Genomic DNA, 21,755 nt, shown 5'->3' with positions numbered 1-21,755 from the left:
TATTATAGTGACTATTTGTGCGAAGTATTTTCAAAATCCTTTGATCTATAAAAAAGATATAGACCAGACACAAAATATACCCTGTAACAGACTATTTAAGTATTTGACCTCCAAGTGTGACCTTGACCTTGGAGGTAGGTGACCGGTTTTTGCGCATGACACATCATCTGATTATTGTGAACAATTATAGCAAGTTTTTACAAAAGTCCTTCATAGATAAGAAAGTTATGGACCGGACACGACATATACCCTCAAATAGACAATGTTGACCTTAAATGAGCAAGTACGACCTTGACCCTGAAGGTACGGGTCTGGTTGTTGCGCATGACACATCGTCTTATTATAACAAACATTTGTGCCAAGTTATCTCAACTTCCTTTGATAAATGACAAAGTTATGGACCGGACACCAAATATACCCTGTAACAGACTATGTTAATATTTGACCTCCAAGTGTGACCTTGACCTTGAAGGTAGGTGACTGGTTTTTCCGCATGACACATCATCTGATTATTGTGCACAATTATGGCAAGTATTTTCAAAATCCCTTCATAGATAAGAAAGTTATAGACCGGACACGACATATACCCTCAAATAGACAATGTTAACCTTGAATGAGCAAGTACGACCTTGACCCTGAAGGTACGGGTCTGGTTGTTGCGCATGACACATCGTCTTATTATAACAAACATTTGTGTCAAGTAATTTCAAATTCCTTTGATAAATGACAAAGTTATGGACCGGACACGAAATATACCCTGTAACAGACTATGTTAATATTTGACCTCCAAGTGTGACCTTGACCTTGAAGGCAGGTGACTGGTTTTTGCGCATGACACATCGTCTGATTATTGTGAACAATTATGGCAAGTATTTACAAAATCCCTTCATAAATAAGAAAGTTATGGACCGGACACGACATATACCCTCAAATAGGCAATGTTGACCTTGAATGAGCAAGTGTGACCTTGACCCTGGAGGTAGGGGTCTGGTTGTTGCGCATGACACATCGTCTTATTATAATAAACATTTGTGCCAAGTTATTTCAAATTCCTTTCATAAATGACAAAGTTATGGACCGGACACGAAAGTGTGACGGACGGACGGACGGACAGACGGACGGACGGACGGAGCCTATTTCTATATCCCCCTTTTTTCTTCGAAAAGGCGGGGGACAATAAACAGTAACAGGACAAAGTTTCACCATTCCTACAGTGTCAGTGACATTGGTTTTAGTGAAAATGTTGTATTGCTAAGTTTTAGTGTGTAATAATGCAGCATATCATAAATACCAGGTGCTAAGATCATTTCAACTGTCATCAAATAGAAATAAATATTTTCATCACAGATGTATATGTCATTACGTGTACATGTATATAGAATGGAGCTCAAATTCAAATTCTTGTAAATGCTAATAAACCAGGAGACAAAGGAATGTATATATATAGTGATGTATACAAAGGTATTGCTATTTCATTCAAAATCAAAAATCCTTTTAATTTCTCTGTGACAACTGAATCCAGACATTGACTTTATTTTCAGCTATCCTGGCAAGCCAGTATAACATTTAGGTAGATTGACTTTCGAGACACGACTTACAATGTTCTGTTAAAATCAGCCTAAAAACCATGAAAACAAACATACAAGCAAAGTCTTTTCATATAAAGATTGTTATCATTTAAAATCCTGCAAATACTGGATGTTCAGGGGCAATTTGGTTAACATTTATGTGTATAAGGCTGTTTTCTACTGGCGGTTTTGGGAGCCATGCACAATTATATTTTGCTCTGTATTGTCAGAGGTGCATTTTGGTATATATTTAGTACATTATACATGTATTTGTTCAGAAAATTGTGAGAAATTGCAGTTAAACAGACATTTATTTTTTTAAACTTTCCTAGAAAAAGTGTATGAAAGTGACTTGTTTAAACCATAGTGTGCACAAAAACTGACATTTGGTACAAGGTGTGCAGTTAATATCATTTTGAACAAACAATATAATCAAATCAATCCCAATTTTTTTCAGTGTGTATTGTATTTTACACTTGAAATATTGACTTTTAAACTTTCACTATTTCTCTTGTGTATAATGTAAACCAAACTTTCTTTATTAGATTATAACCAAATCCAACTTTTCTTTATACAGATAATCTGCAATGAAAATATTGGATCTTAATGGTTTAGTGTCTAAACTAACAGAGTCGCAAGTATGTTTTATTCATGATTAAAATTAAACTTCCTTCTAAATCTTGGGCTGCCATGTTGATCTAAACTTGGCTTGCTTGAATTCGGAATAGTCCATGGTCAAATTATCAAAGAATTTCAACAGCAAGTGTACAATGTACTAATTAGCCTATATTCTGTAACCAATGACAACATTAAGACAAGACATCAATACTATTAGTGTTCAGAATATTATCCCTAATCTCTTAAATGGACTTGTCTATATGATAGTATATTTCAATCTGTCTTTTTTTTATTGGGAGGGGTGGGGTGGGGGGGGGGTTTCAAAATAACTTTAAATAGCAAACAGTGCAGTCCATGATCAGACAGTAAAGATGTGCAGGCTCAGATCTTGGTCTCTGCTGGTCACATGACTAAATACAATAGTCACTAGCTGGCTAAGAAGTAAGACATAACAAACAAGAAATTGTAGCTGCATAGAGAAAATTTGACTTTTGTACACAAACAATCAGTAAAACATTTACTAAGTTTTGAACGCCTGCCAATCCAGCTCTAGAGTGCCTATACATATAATAACTCTTAATTTATAGATAACAGCTTTATTGTTGAGACCAAGTATTCACTGTAACTTTCCACCCTGGGAAACATTGCAATACATATATATAATTATATTCAGCTTTAGCCATCAATATTGCCTCCCTGTTATAAGCAATCTATATTTTAAATATGCAATGAGTAATTGCTAAATCAATTGTACAGTCACATGCTAAGTCAGATAGAAAGTGCACAGACCAGACAGTGCATATACATAGAGCCACTCAAATTCCATTCCATTGTATTCTGACATTGAAATCTCTTAAAACTCAAAACTGTCAAAACCAAAATTCAAAGCAAAGAAGGTTCATTATATATACATACCTTAGGGATAAAAGAAATTAGAAAAACAAACAATACCTCTTCATACATACACAGATAAATACAACAAAACATTAATTTTCGTTGATGTAATTTAAGTGCCTTACCTTGAACTTGAAAATATTCTAAAGTGTTGTTTAAAGTAAAATCCTGCACTAGAAAATTCCCACTTTATAATCCAGCCCACAATTTAATGTCTCCAGACAAGAGATCAATTACACCAATACAAGAATTTTATTCCAAGGTCAAAATTGTTCCGAAAAAAAATTTCAATCAAGTGATGATTCACAGAATAATCAATAAAATACAAAATACGAAAAAAGAACACAACCGGGATGATGTCAGCAATCTATAAACTCCATGACTTTTCGTGTAGAATTTGTTCAGGATTGTTGGTGGAGAAACAGAGGTGTATTCTGCTATGAATCCATCACTTGACTGACACAATGTTACAGAATATTCTGATCGAGATAGGGGAGAAATGACTAACTGCATAACATCAATAATTAGCAACTGTAGACATGCCTGTACTGAGGGGTCGTTATCAGATAAAAGAATAGAACAAGCTTTACATGATGATATGTACGGGTCATATTTTCCTCATTTTCACACTACCATCATCATAACAGAGCATGAATTTGTTTGAAAATCAAAGATAAAACCTATCTTTGACCATTAATTTAGACCACATGACTGGAACCAATGGTCATGATCAATGCCAAAGATTTTTCTTCATGAATTGACCTTACAAAATATTGACCTTTCAAGTTTTCACGTAAGACCTGAATTGAACTAAGTTTATTTGATCTGATTTCTTATGCAAACAATATTCATCCTTTTCATACAGTGTATACATAATCAATATCACATTTTATGTGGCAGGAAATCCGTATAGCATGTAGACAAGTGTAACTAAAAGTGTTCACCATGGGTTTTTTACATATTCAGCGAAAAAGCATAACATACTGTTTAAAACTGCTATATCTTTGCAGAAATTTTATTTTAAAGCTTATAAAAGGAATTCAGCAAACAAGAACAATACTGTTGGGGCATATGCATAGAAACTGTTTCCTGTTTTGAGCATAATGTGTGACACTGATTCCTGACATCATTGTAACATAGATATTTCAAAACCTTTGAAAAATAACTCTATAATGGTTTTTTATCAAACTAATGAAATTGTTTTTAAAAAAAGAACATGTTTTCCCCTTCCCATGATCCATCCCTCTACCAAAACTTTGTCACTCAATTAAAGCCTATGACAAAGTTATCCTAGCTAATCTACAGGGGGCATTCCTTAAAGACAATTAATGTTAAACGACCAACACTAATTTTATTGATTAAACATGCCCAGTATTTACAGAGGTCCCAGATTAGGATGATTTATGATTGCAGTACTTCATGAACGGTGTGTAAAATGTTGATAAAAATGTCCCCACCATGTCAAATTATGATATGCAATACAAGCTCTCACTCAGACAGGCCAACAGGAATGTAGACAAAATTTTCATTTTGTGTTTAATTTATGGGGCCATCCTTAAAAAAATGTTTGTTTGCAGTAACGCGACCGACTCACAAAATTTGCCCCTACTCAAATTTTTTTTTTCATGGTCTGAATAATTTATTTTTTTTTGAATCAGAAAATTATGCCTTGTGCTTTGTTTTCGTTCTTTTAAAGGTTAATAGAAGAAATAAAATGTAGTTCTTATTAAATTAGAATTCAGTTATCAATTTATTAATTGTTACCAGATTATCAAAGCAAATATTGTTCAGCATTTTGAAATTCCATGTTTATTTGGGAGTACAGTTCAATAAAAAAAAAAAATAAAAAAAAATAAAAAAAATCGACCTACCTACCCACCTTGAAAATTCTGGGTCGGGTTACTGCAAACAAACATTTTTTTAAGGATGGCCTGGCTTTAATTTATGGCTTAAAACCTTTTCATGACTCATTTTTAGCAAAGTTAATTTTTTTTTTTTTTGAAGAGAAATAAATAATCTTAAATGGCAGAACATCATAATGCATAACCTGATGAAAAACATTTTAGGAAAATGTTTTAATGTTTGTTTATTTCTTCTAAATTTAATACCTTGCCAATTGTCGTTGTACATTCCGAAGTTAAGGTTTTTCGTTCAGGTACTCAAAACTCTCGACTTCAAAAGATGGAGAAAGGGCGTGTAATACTATGTATATAAGAAAGCATAGGTATCACTAATATTAGTCTGTAGAAGTCATTAAAATGTAATATCAGCCTGTAGATTGTCTGGGTATATACCACAAGGGAATGGTATGTGGAAGCTTCATGTTCGTTTCTAAACCACATTCAGATCACCAACAAAACAAACCTATATTGCTAAAGCAAGCTTTGGAACTTATTTAAAGGTGACAATATCATACATCTCATCATTGGATGTGCTGTATTCTATGTACCCTAGATAAACAGAATGGTAAGGAACATTTTAGCCTCCTCTGTATCCAAGGAAAATTGCTGACAGACCATGATCTATTATAAGGTGTCTCACAGACTCCAACTCATTTGTACTCCTTTGAGAGTAGTTTGGGTTGAGCGTTCTGGGTAATTCATGTTCAAATTCATTGTCAACTTCATTGTCAACTACCGGGGTATTTCTACTTCCAGCTGAGAGATGTTTCAGAGACCCAAAGTGTTGTTCTGACATTTTCCAATGCTAATTTCATTTCGCTAATTGAATTCGGAATGAAATCTTCCCATGCTTCATTAGCGCTCTGTAATTCCCAAGACTCTAAACTATTCAACATAATCATATTGGAGTCTATAGTTGTAACACAGCATCAATGTTAGAACTAATAGAAGCCAGGTAATCAGATTAGCATGTATAAAACTCCCCCCTGCATCAATACATACAGTACTCAAGGGATTAGTTGATATGTATACACCTACAGCATCTGTTACAACAAGGTCAAGGTTACATCACATACCTGGCATACCAGACCTATGCTACTAGAGACAACTGTAGAAAGAACTGGTTCTGTGACACTTATATAACATTGGAAAATGTTCTGAAATGTTAAAATAATTGACAGCTTCTTGTAGAATTACAGCATTACTCATGTTCTTTCTGCAGAATGCATCGTTTGCATAGTACAATTCTTATTCAAACTTCCATTTGCATAATAGCATTTCTTGAATTTTCAAGTGAATCGGCACAACATGAATTTAACCCTTGCCACACTAAATATCTGAAATGGATCAACTTATTTATACCAACTATTTTTGGTCTTTATTGAAAAACTTCAAAAAAGGCTGTGCAGACCATGACTAGACTGCACAACGTGCAACTAATCTAGGGCTGTCTGCACTGGTCACATAGTCAGGGTCTGGTGCCACAAGCAAGCTAAGTGTTAAGAAAGATAACAAATGTAACAAGAAAACATAACAGAGAATAATGTAAAACATCTTTTTTTTTTAAAATGTAACAACCAACAGTTACTTGATATACAATAGCTTAGTATTGGAACATGCTCCATTTCATGATCTGACCATAAAAATCTTGTTTGGGCTACTTGTTTGAGATGCGAACTGGCTACGCCATAATATGATTTTCATGGGCTGTAAAACTACATCATAGAATTCAAAATCTGTTAGATAATGATTTTGGTCATTTTATCCGATTCAAAAGAATGAAATCATTTTCTTCCAATTAATAAGCTGATTTCTAAATTTATTTTTTTGACAAATTTTTTAAGCATTGTAAATTTTGAGTGTAAAATCACCATAAATAAAAGTTATCTTTCCTAATATAATATACATGTCTGGATACTATAAATAACTCATATACATTCCACTATACACTTCTGATGTACATACAATATGATATTTTGATATAATTTTTTAGCCATATTTTCCATGACTATCATACCAGGGGAGGTGATATAAACAAGACAGAAATATGTTTTCCAGCTGGGCCTGATCAACATTTCCCTGCCACAATCTTTCCTATCTCTACTCCAATCATATCATAGATTAGCTCCCCTATGACCTCTGTTTCTACTTTATACATTCTAACACACCCCTAGTTTCTTATCAAGGTTTCCCATCACAGATTTCAGTTCCAGAGATTGGATTAGCTAACCAAAAGTGCAATTAACAGATATTGCTCAAAATAACAACAAATGAAAAATGGAAAAGTAACCGAAAAACAAACTATTACTGGAAAAATTGCTCAACATCACACCAAGTTTTTGAAGGGTTTTATATAATAACTTAATTTATATAATTGTGCACTTTCCAGACTAATTAAATAATATTGTTCAAAGGATTGTGTTTGCAATGATGCATGTTTCATAGCATGACACATGTCCTATTTTCTGGCTGTATGTGTTATTGAATAGGACAATGTGAATTTTGCTCTGTGTCTGATGTTGTCCCCAGTATACATGTTTATAAAGCTATTCCCCAGTGAAGAGATTCCTTTCTGGCCTTTGGAGAATAAAAGATAAGCAAGTTTTACTTATCAAGAGGATCTGGGATATAGGTGCACTGAGGTGAGGCATGGAAGCATCAGATTCCCATAGATTTCAGCAGAGATAAGTTCTAGACAATGGCTTATACATGTTCCCTCTGATATGATAATCGAACAAATATCTACAGTTCATATATGAAACTTTCTAGAAAGTGTAAAACTCATATTTGGACCAAACACTCTGTACAAACAGAGAAATTATTATACAAATACTGTAAAAGATGTCTTGCAAAAGCACTCGAGACAGTTACCACTCTTAAAATATTTGTCTATTCCACATTTATTACAATAACATTACTTTTTAAAACTTACAGGTTTGGATCATCCACATAAACCTGTACATGTACATGTTTGTCTGTCAAAATCCTCTTAAAGAGATTCTAGTAAAGTTGCATAGGCCACATCATATAGAAACCATACCTTGAGCTACTAGAAACAGTCAAAACTACTTTACAAATTTTGTCAAGTTTTTACGAAAATTTAACCTGTGAAAAAAAAATCTCAAACACTTCTTGATCTTTGCCCACAGGTGTATTTATAAACCTGTGAACCGAGGCTGACATAATCCTATTTCAACTAGTTAAATATTTATAAGCTGGTACAGTCAAGTGTTATGACTTGCTGTCAGCGTCCCAGCTGGAGGGGGAAAATCTTAAAGAATAAAGTTTGTGATACAATGATTATCAACTCCAATCAATCTGCCACCAGGGGGCACTGTAACAAGATCCACTATATACACAAACCTCAAATGTGTCAATTTCAACGCATATATTTTAAATACTTTACAGTAACTTGAAGGGTTCATGGCTTAAAGCTGTCACAGAGGTTACCCCAACTGAGTTTTGAGTTCTCATTTTAACAGACTGCTACAACCCTGACAAATTTTAAAATACATCATCCTTACACAATAAATGGGAAAGCTAATCTTCCATTCATGGGTACTGGGCAATCTTCAGTTAATATTAAATTTCTATGTCTTTTGGGACGAAAAAATGTGTGTAGATGACTGGTTCAGACTAACAGCATCTACTACGCTACTATATGTTGAATGTTAGTACTGTATGATATGTGGCTTGAACTTCAAATACAGTCAATGTTTCCAGGTATAATTGTAAAAGCTTATCAAACTGCTCAATGAACAAGTTAAAAAAGTTTGGCACACTACAGAAACTGTGATCTTTCTATTTGATGAAATAAAAGTATAATATTATATATATGATATCATTTTGTATGAAGACATACCATTTTAGTACACTTCTGAAACCATACCTAACAAGCTCACTTCCTTCTGGAATAGCTCTAAAAAAAAGCTTCACAATTCAAAAGTGATATTAACTAAATTTCAAAGAAGATTAAGAATAACTTACCAATCAGTGCAAATGAAAACTAATCCAAAGACTGCTTAACACAGAAAATAGTCCAAACTTTTAGTCTGTAAACATGCACTGTAAATATAAACAAATACATTCATGTACATTTATTCACCACTAAACTACATTTACCTACTAAATACCATAATACAAGCATTGTATAAAAATTCAAAAGAAAAATAAGAATCTCCAAAAAATCTCCAGATTTAGATAAAAAGATAAACAATAAACAGCATACACACTGATTCATAGTATATACATTGTATTTTGTACTTTATTTATCCAATACATCCTGTGGATTTGAGGAATTTGACATGTTAAAATATAGGGTAATTTGTTTCAAATCAAGACAAACGTTTGACTGTGTTCAATGGAGTGACATAAACCTTTTATAAACCATTAAAGACCAGGCTGTCAACAACAGCCTGGGGTGACATCTTTGATAAATAGCCATAACAAAAAAGGTTTAAATTTTACCTAATTGTGTGCATAGTTTATGATTAAGATAAGAAAAGTTATCATTTGATATTGATTAAGCATAAAAATTTAATTGCACATTGTTTCTAACATTATAATAACTATAACATATCCTATTTTCATGTTCCAATTACAAGACACTTTAAGCTCTATAAATTGCTAGGGAACATTTTGACAAATTCTGATGTTTAAAATGCAAGCCTTTACAATGTACAAAAGTCCTGGAGTCAATGCTACATTTTACACTATTGTCATTCAGTCACTGTTCAAAATTCAAATTCATTTCAATTTACTTCAGCTATACATAAATATTCCTCCAAGATCAAAACAGAAAGTCATATGAAAACTTAATAACCGAAACCATCAATTAATAAATAGAAACTGCTTACAAAACTTGAATTTTACATTCTATGTTATGTTGCGCATGAGTGAGTCTGTTTCACTTTAACTATTACATCAAACAGATTTTCACAACCGGATAAGAAATCGATCATGAAAGTACGGGTCAATAATGTATGACTGTTCAATTCCCCATAACACTAGAGTATACAATGAAAGCAAGATGAGTTCACTCTGTATCAGCATCAAATATTGATCTGGTTTAGGATCAATGCCATAGAATATAAAATCAGTATCCAGTATGAATATGCTTCTTACTCCACATGTTTTTTTCCACTTTATTTTTTATTTGTCCACTTTAACAGGATGTGCCAAAATAGACATGTATCATGTATCAGGGCTCATCCTGGGGGGAAATTTTAGGGAGAAGTGACTTCCTCGCGAAAAATAGGGAGAAGGGAAACAACCCAATGTGTATGCATTTACATGCATGGCAATACAATTAATCTATTTATCAGCTATTTATAAGCTTTCTCTAAATATTTGTTTATATATTTTCATGTAGATTTATTGATAATAATGTGTAAGAAAAAGTATGATGAATAAATTAATTTTATATTATTAGTTTCCTCACTTTTAATAGAAGATAAAGTTACATTGGATATTGCTTAACATTGGATATTGCTTAACAATATCTTTCTATTCTGTTACAATGATAACAGAAATTCTTTAATGATCTTGTATGTTGTTATGTCACAATTATGTGCATATAATTATGCTTATAAAACAATTTTCAAACATCGAAGAATATGTAAAATATGTACTGCAAACATTTGTGCACATTATATTTGATCACTAAAATTATATACATTCATTTCTTATTGAAAAATTTGACTGAGAAATTATAGAAAATAAATTTCTAATTACCTCCCTTTATTTTCATGAAATGTTTAACTCGTAATATCTTTATAAATAATGCTTTTTGAAATTTACAATATTGATAAATCTTAATCTGAGCGTCATATTTATGACATTAAAACAAATATATATATTAAAACTATAAGAACACTTCTTTCCTGACAAATGTTGTTGTTATATACATGTACACATGATATACGACCGATATGTAGCATTTCTATCATGATTCGTAGTTTTGCCCACGTGCGTAAGCTGTGTCAAATTTGGCATTTCTACAAAGATAACAATGTCAAACACTCTCACTGTCTACAACATATCAATCGTAAGATTTTTGCGAATTGGCTTTCTTAAATTTTCGCGTAGGTGTATCAGAATCAGCAACTTTCTTTTACTGCTAGGTTTGGGCATTTCGCCCTTTAGCCATGATGTGAGCGACATAACAATTTTTAATTCATGTAAACGGACTGAAATCATACAAACCTCTGATTAGGTTTTTAATCTGGTCGCTGATCATTAATGAAATTGATTATTTTTAATTGACTAAGAGTTTTGTTATAGCCGTGAAACACCCATTGCACATCGCCATTACTCGGGTTAAACACCGCGTGTATATCAATTAGGGAAGATATGCACGTGTTTAGATGATCGGGGTAAACAATCTATAATTATCGCCTAATCCCGTATTAAACTCGCAAAATTGTCACACAAACATTTTATACCCGTTTCGGGCCGATGCTCTCATTATTTACTGTTTAGAGTAGGCGGTCTATCGCCTTGCATACAGGTAGAAGGGTAGTATAAAGCGACGCTCTGATTGGATAATGATAATTAGCAGTCGTCATATGGGCGGATACAATCTCTGCTCTTTACATCGCCAAGTAATTAGTCTTTGGGAATTAAGATTTTATCGGCGATGTTGACTTCTCTTTGATCAATTGGGAGAGCGAAATGGAAATATACACGGCGAAGTTTTCGCCTGAATCGCCCTTCCGGATGAGCCCTGTGTATGTAACGCTTTGAAATGATTTGCAGTGAGCAAAAGTAATCTTCAGATCGGTCATGCATATTTTTTTTTTAAATTCAAGAGTAATTTTGTTTGTTTGTTTGTTTGTTTCATTTTATGCCTTTTCCCAACAGTATTTCAGTCATATAGGCGGGTAGTTTCCTAACCATCGTTCCTGGAGAGTTACAACAGTACTAGACTACCTTCCTCCGCGCTAAACTACCAAAGCATCTCCCGGGGATCGAACCCACGCCAGAGAGGTAACTGGATTAGAAGTCATCGACTCTAACCCCTCGACCACGGAACAACTATAATGACTGAGCAATGTACAAGTACAATTACTATCCAGAACTGCAATTTTATGAGATACTTCACTTGGTACTACCGATATAGTTTTTTTTCTTTAGGTCAAATAATGTGAAAACATAACTTTAAGTCACTCGCTTTTTCCTATTCAACTTTAAAAAAGATATTGACACTACTGTACACAAATGATGAAGATTACATCCTCAGGCTTCAATATAATGTTAACTTATTTAACCGAATTTTCACAAGTTTATTCATAACTCGTTCATGTTTACTGAAGCATAATCAAATGAAAGTTAACTACACTCAGCTTGAATTATATTAAGTAACTTGTTCAAAGGTGGACAAAATTAATCCATCAAACAGATCTGGGGTGGCGTAATAAGCATATATTTCATGAGAATGATAATTTTCTGCAAACTCAATATATTGTTACCAAATCTATTATATAGACTACTAATCATCACGAAAGTAAATTTAGTGAAAGAAAAAAAATATATCACTTATTTTTAAGTCTAATTTATACCTATCTACCTTTAAAATATGCAATGAAAACTACTCAGTAAACAAAATCATCCTATTGTCCACTCAGTCATACAAACATGAACAAGCACACTGCTACCAATCAATTTTTTAATGCATGGATTATCTTAAGGAATTGTGAAAAGTGTGCACTCATTTTTAATAATCTATTAACACATTGTAGCCAGATTCCCAAAAATCCTATAATTTATACCTAAAGTTAAAACATGGCACTGTTTACAAAATGGAGAAATGGAGGAGAGAACCCTGCAAGCCTCTGCAAAAATAATAGGGAGCAAAAGACTTTTTGATTAGGATGCCCAATTTTAAATTAAAGCACTTTTTCAACAGTACACAGTGTAGACATGAAATCACAGTTCCATTTTCTGCGAGTCTATAAAATTCAATGTGTAAAGGCTATTGTGATTTCTTGCAACTTTTACTTCCAATGTTATGATTGCATGGGATGTGATTGTATATATTGCAGACTGACACACCTAACTTATATTGTCTTTTGTGATCACAAGAAATACACATGTTTCTTAACAGCGCAGTAGCATCACTGACAAATTTATTTGTTTTACCCTAGAATTACAGATAAAATATCCTAAGTTGACAGGGATCAATTAAGCTAATAAGTAATATATTAATGAGAATAGACATATAGAAACTTCCAGAAACAACTACTTTTGTTTCATTTGACTGAATATTCATTATAAAATAACTTTATTGTGTACATTGTAACTAAAAGAAAATGATGCAAAAAAAAAGAAAGTCAAAATTATTGCTATTTTTACCCCACCCACAAAGATAAAATGTCTTTAGAAATTTATCAGTTTATGAATTGATAATCATATGCAGCATTCGATCGTAACTATATATTTTAAAATGTGATCGATTCTTATATCAAATGTCCATGTCAAAGTAGTAAAAATTATGAATTACTCATACAGTAGCGCTATCACCTTACACCGGAAAATTATCGTAAGACCAACTTCCTCTGGTAGTGAGTGGTAGACTGCGCGTGCATAAATTTGCTACACACTAAATTCGCCGGTAACATCCCGCTTTACTCAATGACAACCGTAGGTCAACTCAATTCTTATTTCAAAAAGAACTAACTTATATCTAAATAACATCAATAAACAAAGTTTTTACCTCAAAATCTGACCAAAACCTTGTATTAAAGTAATCCTGTACCCGCCACAGATTGACCCAGATCCAGAGCAAGGCAGCAAATAATATGCAAATGAGGTGATACACACTTCCAAAAATAGCTTTTTTGGCTGTTACATTTACAACCTTTAAACTGCAGTATTACAGCCGGTAAATTTGCGAAAATTGTGAGAAAAGTACACTCTGGGTTCCAAAGTATTGAATTCCTTATGCATCAATTAATATAAATAATAAACTACAAAGAGTCATTGATGACTTTGGACAAATATATTGTATTTTCAACAAAAATGATTTTTAAGACGGATAGAATTGCCGTCAATGAAATTAACAAGGGACGCAATCAAGATTTAACAAATGAGATTAATCTGACACGAGTTTTTTCCCCGTAGGTTGCAAGACACTATATTTATTCAATGTGGCAGATCAATTTCAGAACAAATGAATCTCCAAATATCTTTTTGATATACCAGTTCTATTAAAGACCCTATAAACATATATATATATAGTTATTTAGCGCACTTATGTAATTACATACAAGATACAAGAATATTTATTTTACGTCGGATATATTTAAACAGAAAACACTTGCTCATGAGATATTTTCCGACAAACACATGAAAGTAAAGCAGCTAAAACGTTATAAGCATAAGCACATCTAAGTACATGGATATTAGAAATTATAGCACCATAGCATGTTTAAAAGTAACAACAATTACATGCAAGGTAATACAAAGAAAAGATATACATATAAAAGAATTATAGATTAGCTAAAAACATACATGTATAATAGTTTTAAGCATTAGAACATCTAAGAACATGAATTTAAGAAGTTATAATATGTTTAAAATTTGCAAATTTACAAGAAAGATAAAACAAAAAGTAAGATATACATATATACATGTATGAACAAATATATACAAATTTAATGAAAAAACAAAACAACAACAACAAACAAAAACACTGCATGCCAATCATTGTGTAAAAAGACGAACATTAGAATGTTTAGACTGTAATCTTTATATCAAATCTGATATAATAATAATTTATTGCAAAACTAGTTTTTATGCTACAAAATTATGTCATCGCAACGAGTTTGGCAATACATTATTGCAAAACTCGTTTTATTGCAAAACTGATTGTTTCTTAAGCAAACTATTTAGATCAATCATAGTTCTATTAGAAGGTGGATTAAAAATCATACATAAATTAGCACTTATAATATGGTAAAAATCTACATAACCAAATAAGTGTACACCAAGTCTAATTCAAGAGTATCAATATTTTTTCTCAATAATTGGCAGATATTTTTAAGTTTTGTCACCAGAAAGACAGGTATACTCAGAAACTCCACAACTAAACTATAAATGAAGTAAAGGGCTATGGTTGATGTTGCAAATCTGTTTCCATAGAATAACAACACTTGTCCAATATCATTTTATTGTAACATATCCCTGTATGCAATCCCTACAACATCAGGAGCTTAATATTTAATATTTATATGTTAATATTTAGCTCCGAGATTCTAAATTGTGAGGAATAATTTATCTCAACATTTGTTTTGGAAGGATGTGTTGTTCATTACGTCAATATGTCTTATTGTAATACATTGTAACTACAGATGCTGGGTATATTAAATACATGATTCATACTCGGAACTCAACAAGCTGTCAAATGAAGTTACACTAAATAAAAAGGGAAAAACTTTATGTTGTATTAATTCTGTATTTCGTTTTGCTTCAATGTACTTTATAATTCAAATAATTTAGTTAGTAACTTTCATTATGTCTTTATTCCGCTGAACATTTCAAAGAATTACCTTGAAAGAAATGTGTTGTTATAGAATGTGACACTTTAGTTCTGGCTTCCTTAACTTTATATGTTGCTTTTATTTTGACGTTGCGACAGAACAGGTCTAGCAGCACTATAAAACCTGTTTGCTGAAGTATCTTTAGCTAGTGACACTTATATGTTTCTCCAATAACCTCAGTAATGTTTTAGAACCACAGTTGTTTCAATTTTAGAATCACAGCTATTTTCAGGTCTTAGACATATATTTTTACATGGTTAAAATCTATCTTGATAAAAGTATCATTTGTCCATCAGCAATAAAAATCAGAATATGCCAATTTTTTACACAATAAAGTTTAATTCACTTTGCCACACTTGTTAATATATTCATTTAAACCGAATCTGCATCATTTTCATAAAAATTTTAGCATCCCCTATTTTACTATTTTCATCAATATCATTTCTTCTGCCTGGAAACAGTAAAAATTTTCTCGTACATTCAACCCGAGTTGCTGTATTTTCGTTTCAGGGAAGGAAATAATTTAGTGGTATTTGACTTTTAAATAATTTTTAACAATTTTTACAAGTAATAATTCTTATGGACGGACAATTTTGGCGGGTAATTAAGAAAAATTCACGCAAGGTTGTTTACAAAAATAATTCTGAAAACGTTGCAATGTCATCTGCACTTGATGTTTTAGAAGGGTTGGAAAATGATAGTGGCGATGACGAAGAAGCGATGACAGCAGCTGACGTTCTTCAAAAGTTGGAAGAGGTAAACATAATTGAGTCGATCATCAGATCATATTTTGATTGCGAGCATAATTTTTAGGCAATCCGAATCTTAACTTAAAGGGACTCCACTTAGGTTTAAATCATAGTTCATAATCATTTAAATACACATTTTATGATATCTAAATTGAATCCACCCATCCGAGAACGTAGATGGGAACCATAATAGGACAGGGAACCAGATAGTCCTATAAATATGACGTCGCTTTGAGATATTTTTGCTTCTGGGCAAAGCAACGTCATATCGAAATTGCTCAAAAACCCATAGCATGTTCCGCCAGAAAATCGGGCGGAACGAAAAGCAATGAAGACAGCGTGTATTTACATAAGTTTTGACCTATTTATGAACAAAACTAAAAAAGAAATACCTTTTGTCAAAATAATTAAACTGTCACATCCGAAAAATCATGATTAAATCCTCTCATGTATTTCAATTCTTTTTACAGCCGATAAACAAATGGCGGCCATAAAGTGCGCGAAATCTGATTGGCTAATTCAAATGCAAGCGTTTAACTGAGTCAGAACAATCTAACGGAATATTTTTTTAACGAAATAATTGCCTATGCACCGTCAGTGTATTCGAATATATTTTTCCGTTCAAAAATTTGGAATCAATCTGTAAAGCACATTGCTTAACCAGTATGGCTGATAGACAAAAATAGATTGATGTTTATATTTTATTTTAAATTGATTAGTACATTGTTTGAGAGTGTTTGTGTATGATTGAGCATGAAATTGAAAGAAAAGAAGATAAGCTTTTGAATGAAGCTTGAAAGGCAAGAAAAAAGACATTTTTTTAATTTTTTATGATGCTATGCGTTTTTGAGCAATAACTATTAGACGTCAGGCTTGACCGACATAAACTATAACAAGCCTGTAACGTCTAATATATTGGACTAGGAACCAGATTACAGTTTGGGTAATATGAAATTAGGCAAATCCTATGAAAGGGTAAGTCAGTTTAATTATAAATTTTTATTTTACATTTTCTGTTTTAAAAGTGCCATTCTGTATTATATACACTGCTTCCATTTATTCTTGTTCCCTGTCCAATTATAGTTCCAATAGAAGTGAGCAGGAGACCAGTCTACACATTCGCAGTGTTCAATCTAGAGCGCGCCATTGCGCCATTGACCCCCTGAAAAGACCACCGGCGCAAAACAAATTCAACTGTGGGCCTGACAGGCGCACTCTTAGAAAATGCCATTAATGATCTTAAACCTGATTAAGTACATAAAAAGTTTCTTGTGAATAATATTAATAAATACTGAATTCAAAACTGAAGTTTGTATAGAAAAACAAGAGCATGTTGGTAAGATAGTTACAAACCTTCTAAAACTTTGATCGCTACGCTCTCTCGGTCCGGGTCAGTAAATACCAGACAGACCTGTTCTTCGTACCGTAACTATTACTTACTTTTGAGTCACAGTTTTTATAAACAAAACAAATCGTCATGTGCGTGTAAGTATAGTTTTTTAACGGTCAAAACAAATTAATATGCAATAACTTTCCGGAGGAAAAAAAACTATATATTTGTGAAAAAGTGCAAGTTAATTATAGAGGTGTGCATAAATTATTACAAACACGCCTTCAACCAATTAAAAAGTCTTAAAGATGGAGCTAATCAAACACGATTGGCAAGGGGTGATAATTGAGTAAATAAACTTTGATTGGTCTTTGGTTGGTCGGCGCTTAAACATTGTGCATATCATTAATCAATACAGACATCTTACACGTGACGTAAGAACTGCTGCCCTGACAAAAGATCAAAGGTACCGGTATGTCAATATACATTGTCTTAGCACCTGTTGACACTTTGTTTAGCTTGGATATATTGAGAAGGCGACTATTGTAAGTTTATAAGCTAATTGCAAAATATGATTTTCCTTTATATATCGGGCGCGTATTTAAAAACTGAACATTGTTATCAAATATCCCTGGTAACATTTAAATAAGATTCATATGTTTCTTTGAACATTATGTCATTGTTTCTTTACCAATCAGTTCTTAAAATTGAGCCTGCATCAACTCTAACAGAACTCTCATAAAAGGTCCAAATAATGTCATTTTTTTAGTTGAGTTGATTGTATGTCATTTTTTTGTTGATTGTTATGGAATTTTGCAACCGTTTTTGGTCTATATATGGTATGTGAACAAGTAACTTAAAAAGATACAATACCTTATTTGAATTTGATGTTCATTTTAATTGTTGGCCCCCTTTTTTCTCAAATGACCCCCTTTTGAAAAGTTTATGGGCCCGAAGGGCCCCCTTGAAATTTGTTCTAGATTGAACACTGCATTTGTTTCAATCAGAATTGTCTGCATCTATTTTTCACATGATTTTACCTAATATATTTCTTCAATATTTCTGTTTTTTCAACAAAATCACTCATATTACTGCTATGGTTAGTGTTGTAGATTAGAGTTAGAGGGTTATGGGTTAGGATTTAAAACATGGATTTTGTTGCAGACAGATGCAGACAGATGCTTTAAGTGTATAATTTATGAATGTTCATTAAATTTTGACGAAATGCGTTGCCCCAAACGTGATCAACATACATGAACGCTTTATATGAATAACAGTCAACATGGCCCCAAGTTAACCAGGCCTCAAGTCAATCCGGCCCCAAAATTAGTCAACCCGGCCCCAAAATTGGTAGCAAATAACTAATAATAAAAATAGGGCAGGGTTGACCAGATATCAGATTGACTTGCGGCAGGATTGACTAATTTGTGGCCGGTTTCACTTGAGGCCGGGTTGACTTGTACCGCTTTATAACTATAATATTATTTTTAAAGAAAGGTTCAAAATATGTTTTTTATATGGTTTGTTTGGATAAAAGCAGTGATTTTTTTCACTTAATTGGGAAGAGGCCTTAGCCTCTTGATTTTGGGAAAAAAATTGCTAAAATTGCTGTTTTGGGAAGTAAAAAACCTGGTTTAAGTTCAGATGTTTGGGAAAACAGCATGATTTTAAAGAAAATTTCAATTGGGAAGAGGCCTTTATTCGGAGTCTGTTATATAAGTAGGAAAATCACTGTAAAAGTATTAAAAGATTCAGATATTGATTGATTTGATAATCTTTCAACACAAAAACTCGGAATTATGCATTTATCAAGGCTAGCTTAGTATTACTGTATTACTGACTTAGGCTAGTTAGCATACTTATTTACATGTACGCACAATAGTGCATGATTCAGAAACAAAATTCTACATGCAGGCTTAAAATTTGTTGGTAGCAGGGTACATGCTCAAATAGTAAAACTTTTTTTTACCAAACATTTCATGTAATTCTTTAATTTTTCTAGAAACTTAAAAGTCTGGTTTTGAATAAACAAACAAAAGTAGATCTAATGAAAGTATTTTTGTTCAGAACGTCATTTCTTATTAAAAAAAATAATAAAAAATGATTACAAAAGAATGCTTCATCCAGAATTTCTTTTTTTGTAGGCATGGCTGAACGAAAAATTTGCTCCAGAATTACTGGAAACTAGATCAGATTTAGTAGAATGTATGCTTGAACAGATTACGCAGATGGAAGATAACATTAGACGAGCTAAGAAAGGAGACTTTAAAGTCAGTCTACATAGTATGGAGGTAAAATCATAAACAACTTCAACCATTTTCCCACTAAATATCTCAATATATCTCACTTTTCAATCTTGCCAAAACTATGCCATCTTTGTAAAAAAATCAACACACATTTTATTAATTATTAAAGTTGTAAAATTTAGTATTTTAATTTACAAGCAATTTGTAATTTGTAATTTACAAGAAATTTAAGATATTTATCTACTAGTACTTTTGCTGTCGTGTAATTTTGAAATTTTAGATAATTTTTGCTGTCATTTTGAAAAATTTATTTTTTATGCATCAAAATCGATGTTAAAAAGTTGATATACACTGCTCAGATCAATATTATCTCTTGATGTAATTGATTCTTTTTTTTTCCAGATTGATCGTATAAGATATATCCTAAGTAGTTATTTAAGGTGTAGATTACAAAAGGTAAGATATCACCTTAATGTAATAATTATAGTAAAACTGTTAACTATGTGGATAAATTTTGTTTATTTTAGCACCTCAATTTAGAGAATAATGTAAGGCCTTCTACTTGTCTTGGTTTTGGTCATAGTAGTTGTTTGAAATTTTACATGTTTTGCAAAGTGACAAGTATCATATATAAGTTGTGTAAAATTTGACATGCATTTCCTGTAAATCTATCCTTCATATTGTCAGAATTATGTCCCTGGAAAAAAATTTTTTTAAGCTGATTTAAGGTATTACGAGTGTGTATGACTAATTTTATAAACTAAACATAATCACACAATATTTTAACTTAACATACTTGTATTAAAAGTGGAATAAATATAAATGAAATGATATACACTATAAAGGAGTTTCTTTTTATTTATTTATCATTGATATTGAAGTAATGTTTTCATTCCAGATTGAACGATATACAAACCATATCTTAGATGAGGCAGAAGAAACCTTAAAGAAAGAGGATGCAACAAAACTTTCGGACGAGGAGCTTAATTTTGCTAGGGAGTATGTTTTATTTATGGAAATTATCCTTTTCACTGCCTACAAAAAAGGGTATACCAGTTTGTTATATGAAAAGTCTTATTGAAAATTGTTTGGAGGGTTGAGGGTTTTCCAATTCTTTTCTTGTAATATTGTAATATAAATCATTTTATGTCCAAGTTCGTTTTTCTTCTTAAAAAAAACAATTGTTAGTGTTCTTTCTTATATTTGTTTTGAGTAATACCCTGTAACCTCAATATACAGTATAAACCTCAATATACAGTATAAACCTCAATATACAGTATAAACCTCAATATACAGTAAAAACTTGGCAGGGGACAGATTAATTCCTGATATATTTCAGACCCATTTACTCTGTAATAATTCTGCAATATAAAACATTGCAGTGAAAAGGTTAATGTTTGATAAAGTTCAGATGCATTTTAAAGGCACTCCACTGAGGTTTTTGCCCTGCATTGACTTTGGAACAGTCCTTTTGAATTTTAAAGGGATTTCAGTACTAAAATTCAAAAACTTAGTAACCAACCAACAGTAAAAAGCCTGGTCATACTGCACAAACTTGCTGGTCGGCCTGGCTCTATACTGGTGGTAAAAATTTGATAAATTTTGGTTCCAGAAGGTTATTTTGTTGATTCTCAATTTTGAATTGAAATTAGAGTTTTTCTATAAATTTGACATATTACTTCTAGGTATGCTCAAAACATGGAAAGTCATCTACAAGCTCTAGCCCTCAGGCATATGCCACAAAATTTACAGTCGCTGAACAATAAACAGACAGGTAAGGGAAATTAACCACTATCCAACAGTTTTGAAGGTAAGGGAAGTAACCACTGACCAAAATTTCCTCTCAGTATTTTGGTTGTTTCCTTTGGATTGCATCAAATTAGTATTAAAGAGATTAAAGGGAAGTAAGTA

The 21,755-nt window shown here is 32.2% G+C and overlaps 2 protein-coding genes across 22 annotated transcripts in view; one reads left to right on the top strand and one right to left on the bottom strand.

The window, feature by feature from the left end:
- LOC132729611 (gamma-adducin-like) overlaps window positions 1–13,834 on the bottom strand; it is a 78,561-nt gene extending 64,727 nt beyond the window's left edge. For 12 of the 21 annotated variants that reach the window (XM_060715408.1, XM_060715410.1, XM_060715413.1 and 9 more), the window contains exons 1-2: window positions 13,695–13,833; window positions 8,969–9,046 (exon numbers count right to left, since the gene is read on the bottom strand). The gene's annotated coding sequence lies outside the window, so the exon portion shown is untranslated. Of the gene's footprint in view, window positions 1–3,205; window positions 3,541–8,968; window positions 9,047–13,501; window positions 13,523–13,694 lie in introns of those variants that run through there. The other 9 variants (XM_060715395.1, XM_060715405.1, XM_060715407.1 and 6 more) reach the window with 5 other exon arrangements.
- Window positions 13,835–16,089: 2,255 nt separating this feature from the next.
- The window catches only part of LOC132729608 (DNA replication complex GINS protein SLD5-like), a 39,037-nt gene continuing 33,371 nt past the window's right edge, over window positions 16,090–21,755 (top strand). The window contains exons 1-5 of the mRNA XM_060715390.1: window positions 16,090–16,275; window positions 19,743–19,889; window positions 20,247–20,300; window positions 20,743–20,843; window positions 21,530–21,618. Of these exons, the coding sequence (XP_060571373.1) occupies window positions 16,099–16,275; window positions 19,743–19,889; window positions 20,247–20,300; window positions 20,743–20,843; window positions 21,530–21,618 (568 nt within the window). The 5' untranslated portion in view covers window positions 16,090–16,098. The remainder of the gene's footprint in view (window positions 16,276–19,742; window positions 19,890–20,246; window positions 20,301–20,742; window positions 20,844–21,529; window positions 21,619–21,755) is intronic.

This window comes from Ruditapes philippinarum, unplaced genomic scaffold (assembly GCF_026571515.1).
Source record: "Ruditapes philippinarum isolate M1 unplaced genomic scaffold, ASM2657151v2 ctg2844_1_1_1_1, whole genome shotgun sequence".
Classification (NCBI taxonomy): domain Eukaryota; kingdom Metazoa; phylum Mollusca; class Bivalvia; order Venerida; family Veneridae; genus Ruditapes; species Ruditapes philippinarum.
Note: the sequence above shows the minus strand (reverse complement) of the source record. Positions and strands in the feature narration are given on the sequence as shown.